The 10,000-nt window shown below is 47.3% G+C and overlaps 2 protein-coding genes across 4 annotated transcripts in view; both read left to right on the plus strand.

Annotated features, from left to right (window-relative positions):
* Positions 1–1,527, plus strand: part of pklr (pyruvate kinase L/R) — a 13,038-nt gene extending 11,511 nt beyond the window's left edge. For all 3 annotated transcript variants that reach the window (XM_064296804.1, XM_064296786.1, XM_064296796.1), the window contains exons 10-11: positions 240–421; positions 705–1,527. In XM_064296804.1, the coding sequence (XP_064152874.1) occupies positions 240–421; positions 705–811 (289 nt within the window). In that variant the 3' untranslated portion in view covers positions 812–1,527. The remainder of the gene's footprint in view (positions 1–239; positions 422–704) is intronic.
* Positions 1,528–2,263: 736 nt separating this feature from the next.
* Positions 2,264–10,000, plus strand: part of LOC135233582 (potassium/sodium hyperpolarization-activated cyclic nucleotide-gated channel 3-like) — a 17,016-nt gene continuing 9,279 nt past the window's right edge. The window contains exons 1-2 of the mRNA XM_064297298.1: positions 2,264–4,501; positions 9,594–10,000. The exon at positions 9,594–10,000 is cut by the window's right edge and continues 23 nt beyond it. Coding sequence (XP_064153368.1) covers positions 3,897–4,501; positions 9,594–10,000 — 1,012 coding nt within the window. The 5' untranslated portion in view covers positions 2,264–3,896. The remainder of the gene's footprint in view (positions 4,502–9,593) is intronic.

The following is a 10,000-nucleotide window of genomic DNA, read 5'->3' on the forward strand; positions in this document are numbered from 1 at the left end:
CAATATAGCTCAGGTTTTAGCTGGACATACCCTGGCTGTGTTCTAGTTGGCTATAAAACTTTCACTTTTTCACCAAATGTAGCCGGGCTGTCACATGAATGCCTGGACAGCATTTCACCGACTTTTCACCATAAAAATGTTCGCAGGGGTCAGACACTGTATCACATCCCTGTGGGACAGTGATCGTTGGTGAAGTACAGTATGAGGATGTGAACAGGATGTGGTTCTCTCTGCTGTAGGTCAGCCCAGCTGCTGTCCCGCTACCGCCCTCGTTGTCCCATCATTGCTGTGACCCGGAGTGAGAAGGTGTCCCGTCAGTCCCAGCTCCTCAGGGGCGTCTTCCCCGCCCTGATGAGGACTCCGCCTCTCCCGGTGTGGGCGGATGATGTTGACAGCAGAGTGGAGTTCGGCATGGATATAGGTCAGAACTATGTGCGGTTTCCTGGGTGCGTGTGTGTGTGTGTGTGTGAGTGTGTGTGTGCGTGCATGTGCGTGTGCGTGTGAGCATGTGTGTGTGTGCGTGTGTATGTGTGTGTGTGTGTGTGTGCGTGTGCATGTGTGTGCGCGTGTATGTGTGTGTGTGTGTGTGTGTGCATGTGTGAGAGCACGTGTGTGTGCGTATGAGTGTGTACATTATGTCTGTATGTTACAGAGGGTGTGCTGAGACCTAGTACTCATGGACCCCTCCCTGTCTTCCTGTCTAGGGAAGGCCCGCGGGTTCTACAAGCCTGGTCACATGGTGATCGTTGTGACGGGTTGGAGCCCAGGATCTGGGCACACCAACATCATGAGGGCCGTCCCAGTGATATGAACCCAATCTGTCCCCAAAGAACGCACGGACTGAGACGGACACACTGACTGATGCGCTGTCAGGCTGACAGACTGGCTGACTGATACACTGACAGACTGACTGAACTGGGCACTGACGGGCTAGCTTGCTGATGTTCTGACAGACTGACTGACTGACTGACGCTATGATGCCCTGTCTGATTGATAAGCTGACTGACTGATGCACTGACAGACTCACTGATGGGCTGGCTTGCCGATGCCCTCGCAGTTGATTCAGTGATAGCACGGCCGCTGACTATTACAGTCACACTTGAGTAATGACTACCACATGCTGGGAACAGTCCCCTTAGTGACTGACAGTTGATGATATTGAGCATGCCACCGAGTCACTGTCGCCCCGTTCTCATTGCGTGGACTAAATTGCTCCCGAACATAAACTGATAACCCCGGCCGACAGACTCTTAACCGTAACTCAGTGTCCCGCGGACCCGATTAGGTTACAGCGTTAGCGCACCGCGCACGCTCGCGCTGTAACCCGATAGGAAGCACTTTGCATAGCTGCCAGCGCACGGAAATGCCTGACCCCAGATTGACTGAAGTGCGGACTGACGAAACCGCGCGAGCCAGCCGGCCGGCCGGCGGCTGGCGTGTGCCACTTCCTACAGCGTGACGTGCGCCACGTGCTCCGGAATCACTGCCACGAATAAATATGGAAGCATCAAAAAAAAAAACCCTGGTCTCTGTGTTTTGTGTCCTTTGTGCAGTGTTTCACCTTGTAGATTTTATGCTTGTAACTAATATTGCTAATAGTACCATTTATGAATACAGCAGTTTGGGGTTGTATGTGCGCTTTAGTATATCAGAGATTAGTGTGCTTGCTGAGGGTTGAGAGATCATTTGCAATCCTGTGCACATCTTTCCCTCCTACTGCTTAGCCATTGTCACGTTGTGATGGTGGTGATTATTAACAGTATTGTTATTTATTATTCATGGACATTTTAAATTGTAATGCTAATGATTATTGCCTTGTACTTATGTCACTAATCATCGTTCATCATCATTCCTAAGCCATTTATCATAATTACTCAGTAACGCATTGCAGTGGATGTGATGGCAATGAGCAGAATTGCATACTGCTGGCCATGGCAGAGAACGGGTCATTGTGGGTGACTGCTGCCATTACGTCCAGTGACGTCCAGCATTGTCCACTGTCAGCTCTGTGTCAACAGAGATATGCCAGACTAGTGAGTATGGCTGTCAGTGTCTGTAAGCTAATGAAATAAATGTGACTCGGTACACTCCCACTCTCCATCCCTTTCACCTTCACATCGCATAGAATCCACTTCCCGTCATCCACCTCCTCCCACTCACGCCTCCTTTCCTTGTCCTCCCCTCCTCTGCTTCCCTTCCGCCAGTTGTATCTGTGATTGTGTTGACGTAAGACCCATACCTGTGCTGCGTAGATCTCGAGCCGGTTGGGCATGCGGCCCTGGGGAAGGGTGATGGGGATGCGGCTGCCATGACAACAGGCCGATTAGATTCAGACCTTTGTTTATTTATTATTTTATTTATTTTCCTATTAGCACTTTTCATTTTCACGAATCACGAGGACGGGCTTTTGAAGTAGCCGTGGCGACTTCTTCGGTGTAGGGTTACTATTATTATTATTATTATTATTATTATTATTATTATTATTATACATTTACTTTTTTTATGTTTTAACAGATATCCGCATACTCCGAACTGAAATATAGCTGAGTTATTATTAGCTTTTCTTATTTTATGCTAATTATAAATCTCTGACAAACAAAGTATCCGTCACATCCGGACTTCTCAATTGAATGGACAGTTTTTACACTAAACATTGAATAATTACTCTGATTATGAGTCAAAGCGAGTACGGGAACGAAGCAATCATAGTGGGAAGTGCAGTTCAGGGAATCAGCCTACCCGGTTGACACCTATCACTACTGGGAGAGACAGGGAGGGAGGGAGCGCGCGACTGTAAAATAGCCAACACCGAGCGCTGGGGACATTAAAGCGGCATCTTCCCTTTTAACATCTGTTCCGTTAGCGTTTTGCGCGTGTAGTTAATGGCGCTATTCCTTCATTGAATTGGATTATTTTGTTAAAGCGGAACCCTGTTGCGTCTTTCCCTGTCTCTTTTTTTTCACTTGTGGCTAATTATATTCCAAGGAATGAAAGCATGCCTGCGATCTCGTCTCAGCGACTTTCAGCGTTCGCGAGTTCGGGGGTGAATCCATAATCATTTGACTTCTAGATGTGTCTGCCTGCTTGTGCCTCTACGTGTGTCTGCTTGTGAACGTGTTTCAGTATGAATCAGCGTGCATGTGAGTCAGCGTGGGTCTGTGCATCTCCGTATGTCTGCGTGTTATAGACGACCTATCTTTTCTGACACCGATCAAGTGTCCTTGTCATTCGTAGATTAAGATATAGAAAGCTGCTACATCATCCGCCGCCAAATTAACACTTACATAATACATGTTGGGTGAGTAAAAACGGAGGACAACGTTCGCAACAGCGGAAAAACAGTGGATTATATGTGCGGCTCAAGAGCTGCGTGCGTCTCTGTCTGAGGTACCGGGAATTCAGTGCCAACATGCCCGGCGTCGGAGCGCTGAGGGCTGTTGGAAAGAGGAGAGGGTGGGCCTCCGGCAGAGAGTGGCGCTCCAAGGACAAGGGAAAGGAGGAATGATAGAGGGATCACGGTGAAGACAAACGAGAAAGAAAGGAGAAGAGATCGTAATATTTTCGGACCGGACGATATATTTTTCTGACTTAATTGAGAAGATCCAAGGGCAATAAGGAGAGAAGGATGGACGCGTTCGAGAGCATAGGAGGGCGGGGGTGTAAGCTACGATCTCTCTATTTTTTGAATAAGAAAACTACTGCGCGTCGGATTAAATAACGTCAGGTCTACATTTGAAATCCATAGTAATAATTTCTGTTTAGCTTAACAAAGTGATGGACTGTGCCTAGGATTGATAAGCTGTCACCTTCTGGAAGGTTTTTGTTTAGGAAGTGTAACAGGTTCGATCCACCCCCCTGTGTACGGTACTTTTATATAGCCTCTCCCTTGCTCCGGGATGGACGGGGCGGGGGGTGGCACAGGGTCAACAGGCGGTGAGGGTCGCCCCACCCGAAATGGCGATTCCAAACGGCGCAGCAAGGGAAGCCTCCCGTCCCCGGGGTACCGCCTGTCCCAGGCCTCTCTGGAGGGGGAGCGGGCGGATGCCGGTCGGAGACGCCTCTCCATCATGAGCTCCACCCGGGACGGGCTGCCCTTCCGCACGGCGGGCACCCCCACCACCCCGGTGCCCCTCCCGCCGCCTCCCCCGCCCGTGCCCTCGCAGCGCTCCGTGGGCTTCGCCTCGTCCCGCGCCGCCCTGGCCTCCACCTCCTCCACGGGGACCGGGGTGGTCATCGTGGCCACGGGACCCGACACCACCACCACCACCACCACCGCCTGCAACACCAACGCCCCCGGGACCCCCGACGCCATGCTGGACGGGGAGGACTACAGCTACTCCAACCAGTCCACCTTCATCCAGCGGCAGTTCGGCGCCATGCTGCAGCCCGGCGTCAACAAGTTCTCCCTGCGCATGTTCGGCAGCCACAAGGCAGTGGCCATGGAGCAGGAGAGGCTGAAATCGGCCGGAGTCTGGATCATCCACCCGTACAGCGACTTCAGGTACTCAGGACGGGAGGGAGGATGGAGTGTACAGTGGCAATAAGGAGGGGAGGATGGGTGAGGCAGGGGTCATAACAGGAAAGTACATGAGGAAAATGTAGTGAATTGGGGGGGGGCGTGGGATGGGGCAAGAGCTAAGAGAAAGTGAGATTTAGGCAGACATGGATTGCGTAAGTCCATGGCTCCAAGGGCAGAGGGGATACTTAAGTGATGTAAGTGGGGTTAAAGTTCATAATGTGGCAGACGTTCATGACAGGATACACGCCTGGACAGCGCAAGAGCATATCAGGTGCTGAAGAGTGAAACAGAACAGGAAGAGTGCTGGGGGACGGAGGTCATGAGCAAACAGTGTCTGGGCGGGTTTCAGGGTTGGGAGAGACGGCTTGGAATGGAGTTGCGTCTGTGGGGGTGGCGTGTGAAAGGATTATGGGATTGGAGCAGAGACGCTGGGCGAGATTCTCTGAACCGGAACACGCCCCTAATGTTTCTCAGCAGGCACTGTTTGTTAAAATATTCACCAATTAAGCTTGTCAGCCGGCTCAGCTAATCTGTGAAGCATTTCGCTAGGTTCAGTAATGGAAACTTAATAGAAACTTGTCCGTGGGCTTGGCGAACACTGAGTCTAATTAAACGCCTCCTACTGGCGGCTCACGGTAAACCATTTTCTGTCGATACAAATATAAATCAACCGTGGAAATGAAGCAGTCAACTGGCCTCCCACTGAAAGTAACACCTTAAAGCACCATAGGCACATAGGTCCATGTGTTCTTCTCCTGTTGTGAACCTGCCCCCTGATTCAGAGTCTGTGGGCGTTTCCATCATGTGCTCTAAGGGTCTCCCACTCTGGTGCTGGAGCCCTGCAGGACCTGCTGAGTTTTGTTATTAGCATTTCATTGACCCATTAAAGCAGTTGATTGCTTACAGATAATGCACCTCACCTGGTTACTTTGGTTCTGAATTGGTGGCTGATTTTAAAGCGATGGCAAAAACCTCTCCGGGAGTTAGGGGCCACAGACTCCGCCGGCTGTGCCAAAGTGTTGATCCCGCAGTAAAAATGTGGGGTTGCTCTAGACGGAGCCCCTGGTTTGTCCGCAGATGAATGGTCATTGTGATTCTGCAGACGTGTTCACGCCTCAGGGTCTTCGTTCCCTGCCGCTCAAGTTGAGGTGAAGGTGAGGTGAAGCTGTTGAATGCCAAATTTTGGTTGCTCGGTGGCTAAGAGCCAGGCCAACTCATTTACACACGACCACAACAAGCAAATAGGGATTTCTTTGTTTTAGTGACGTGGTCGCAAAAACACAAAGGCCGTTCACATTATATTTATATCGATTTATCTTATCTAGAGCTACCACATTCTACCACATCACATTTATCACATTCCGGAGTTCAAAATAGCTCTCTGTGACTTTGCACCCCGACGCTGCAGTACCTGATTATCACATGACTCTGTGTAGACAATGGAGATGGCGTGAAAGAGAAAGGGAGCGAGAGGGGTTGGGCTTGGAGGGGTTGTACTATAGAGGGTGCTAATATTCTGTCTGCATTCGCTGGTTTTATAATATGAGTGCATGCATTGCATGCATTCAAGATTTTTCTCCTGAATGTGAATATGATCAGGGATTTTAAGCATTACCCTCCATCCATTTGTTCACCAGTCACAAATGTAGTAAACCCTAAGAATTTAGCCACCTGATGCACACGACTCTGAAATTAATGATAGCCACAGTTTTTTTACACAGAAAACGCATTATCATATGCATTTACAGATGGTATTATTCAAAAACTACCTAGTAGCTAGCAGAAAACGGTTCTAGAATGCTTCTGAGAACATTTTATTGCTCCAAACAAGTTCTGCTGCAGTCACAGAAAAATATTCCTGATATGTTGCATACACATGTATCAGTGGGGATGTACTGACATGTATTCCTGAAAGAACATGGATGATACATTCAAAATATATTTTTCAGTACAAATTAGTGGGGTTGCTTAATACTGATAACAATTCTAATAGAACAAACAGGAATGATGATGCACAATTCAAATTCCTCTTCAATCCCATGAATAGCAAAACTGAATAATGTTCTAAGGCCCTTCCCTAGTTTTCTTGTGGCTTAAAATATTACATTCCATTGACAACCAGGAAACTGGGCACATGTAGATGCTAGGAAGGTTTAATCCTAACTTTCCCAAGGATCCAGAAATATTTGGAGAATTAAAACGGGTTTGGGTTACCGTCTCATCTGTGAATTTCAGAAAAAAACGGGAGTGTTTGCCCGCTTGTTTAGGAAATTGAACTGTCAGTGCTTTGTAAGGTTCTTATTTCTCTTTCTCTCATTCAGTACTCTTGTAAGTCGCTGCAGGCGGCAGTGTGGCCTCTGCATGGCTTTCCATTGAGTCACTGACAGGAAACCAGCTTCTCACAAAGATATTCGATTTACTGTTGCATAACCAAAGCGATTCCTTCGGACGTGCGCAGTCAGTGACCATGACAATTGCCAATGGTTGGACCAGAAGCCAGAGGGCAGCGGGTGGCATCTTCTCTGAAGCTTGGCTTGCAGCTGTTTAAATCACAGTTCACCAAATTATCCGTCCAAACAAATGTCGCCATATCTGCATTAATCAACAGTCCTGCTGCTCAGCTTAAGATCCCATTGATTAGAAATAAATTATTCATAAATGTGCAAATTGGGAACTTCATTAGATTGTGCCAGAGACAAGGAGCTATCCTGTAATGCTTGCACGCAGAGTTGTTGCCATTTGTTTATTTAAAGGATTTTATGCCGTATACAGTAATGCCTGACTTTGCTCACTATGTGAAGAATGATGTAACTCTAAAACATTTCCTCAAAATGAAAGTGCAAGACGACAGACATGCACAGTCCAAAATAGTCCTGGTGTACGGTGCAGCCAAAGTGTCTTATTATGCAAGAAATGAAAGAATTGCCTTTTGCACACCCATGGTCCAAAGATAAAGTGACACTTCTACGTATTTCATAATGCGGCTAAAAAAGGATGTGGACACGGCTGTTTAAGATTGACAACACTCTGCCCAGTTTCTGATAAAAATGTGAGATGCAAATATTTATTTCACAGCTTAATGCTTGCCCCACATTCCCTCCGCATCATAATTCATAATGCAACGAGTATGATTTTGCCCAGAGCTCCGATTTCAGGTGATAGGCATGTATTAATAGGGCGTAATTAGCAGTGGAATTGGTTGGTATCCAGAGAGGAGGGGGTGCGGGGGGATCAGGTGCGTTGAGAGAGACTGAAGGCCTAACAGAAGCCTAACGTCCAACACAACCAGCACAGGGAATATCCAGCCGAAATATAGTCGCTTGTGTAATAGATTACGGTGTAATAACTGAATGTTGTACAATGTAGATCATGCAGTAATCAACAGAAATGTGCCGTCCCCCAAAGGAATGTGATGTAAAATGCAGCTATGTACAGCTTTGTGTGTTGTGTGTTGAGAGGTGGGAAATATCTAGATAATACATACTGGTACGCCAGCCTATTTCATACATGAAAAAAACATCATTGCGTTTGCATTGCTTTTCTCCGAGTTCTATGGGGAAAAAAAGAACAGCAGTGTGTGTGCGTGTGTGTGTGTGTGCGTATGTGTGTGTGTGTGTGTGTGTGTGTGTGTTTGTGTGTGTGTGTGTGTTGTGGTTATGCAAAGTGCACACAAGCAGGTGAAGAGGGATGTATTCATTCCACCTGCTGTCATCTAAGCTGGTACAATTTAGGAAGTCAACCCTCCTGGATTTGAAAATTATTACCACACCTGTTTCCAGTACCACTGAGTTTTGTCGCACAGATTCCCTCCAGGCTCAAGTCAAATACCTCTAATGGAACAACAACTGGTCTATGTTAAGACTGGTGTAGACACCCTTGCTAAAATATGCCTTTGGACAAACTGCTCTCTGCGGGATTACATAAGAGTTTCAGCTGTTCGTGATGGATGTTGGAAATTTATTTTTTAATGAGGACTAGCACCGTTCTGGAGCAAATGTTGTATTGATAAATCAGTCCACACTTAAAAAGGTTGCTTTTACCAACTCTGTGCCTTTGTCTTTAAATAACTATGAATGAAAACGGAATTTATGAAACACTAGTTCACGTTCCTAATTCAATATGCTGTGCCATTGCATAATTAGTGGAATTGTTCATTATTCTTGAGATATTGTGTTTCAAAGTGTATTCTTTTTATCAGCATAACTCGTTCTAGTGTGTAATGTGCTCCTTGGTGTTCTAAAGGGCACTCCTGATGATAATACTGTTACCAATGGGGCATTTTATTTCCCATTTAGTGCAAAACTCACCAGCAGTCAATAACAATATGCTTTCTCTCAAAATAGATTTAATATACTTTATGGCAGTATTTCGTCCTGTATTTTAACCCCAGTCCTAATCCCAGTTGCATGTCAAGGTTGCAGAATGGTTTCCATTTGGGTATTATTCCATGTGCTGTCTCATCATGGTGTCTTTGTACCGCTGTCGTATGTATATATTAAGCCTTTCTTCACTTTAATACCAGCTCTGTATTGTTGCGTGGAAACCGTTTAAACATCATATCATATCCTTGTTTTAAAATTGCCTTTTCAGAATGGTATCCCATAATCTGTATGTGTAAATGAATCCTTCTTCAATATGAGCCAGAGGTTTATTAATCTGGATCTTTATCTCCTGGGTCCAGTGCAGTGGGCATAATCTTCTCTTCTACTCCCTGGCAGATGCAAGATATGGCAGGGGCTATATATCAACATTAATTTAATTTGTTTAGCAGAAGCCCTTATCAATTTAATATTTATGCAACAGGGCAGTTATGCACAAGGGTATCAACAATATGCTGGTTAGCACTATGTATTAAAAGGTCTGCACATCACAAGGCCTTTTTTTGCAGTGCTAACTGCTTGTTATAGCAGCCTATCACAGCAGCTGAGAACCAGACGTACCTAAATTTCTGTGGTTGACCACTCCGGACCCAACCTACCTCTTCCTCAACCTGCCCCTCCCCTTTTCCCTGACCCAACCCATTCCCTGTTAACCCCACCCCCTACCTTTTAACCCCTTCCCCTTCTGCTGCCAGATTCTACTGGGACCTTCTCATGCTCCTCCTGATGATGGGCAACCTGATCATCCTGCCAGTGGGCATCACCTTCTTCGAGAACGAGAACACCCTCCCCTGGATCATCTTCAACGTAGTGTCGGACACGCTGTTCCTGGTGGACCTGGTGCTCAACTTCCGCACGGGCATCGTGAAGGAGGACAGCACGGAGATCCTGCTGGACCCCCGCGCCATCCGCCAGCGCTACCTGAAGAGCTGGTTCCTGGTGGACTTCGTCTCCTCCATCCCCGTGGACTACATCTTCCTGATGGTGGACCTGGAGGCGCGGATCGACTCGGAGGTGTACCGCACCGCCCGCGCCCTGCGCATCGTCCGCTTCACCAAGATCCTCAGCCTGCTGCGGCTGCTCCGCCTCTCCAGGCTCATCC

This window comes from Anguilla rostrata, chromosome 1 (assembly GCF_018555375.3).
Source record: "Anguilla rostrata isolate EN2019 chromosome 1, ASM1855537v3, whole genome shotgun sequence".
Classification (NCBI taxonomy): Eukaryota; Metazoa; Chordata; class Actinopteri; order Anguilliformes; family Anguillidae; genus Anguilla; species Anguilla rostrata.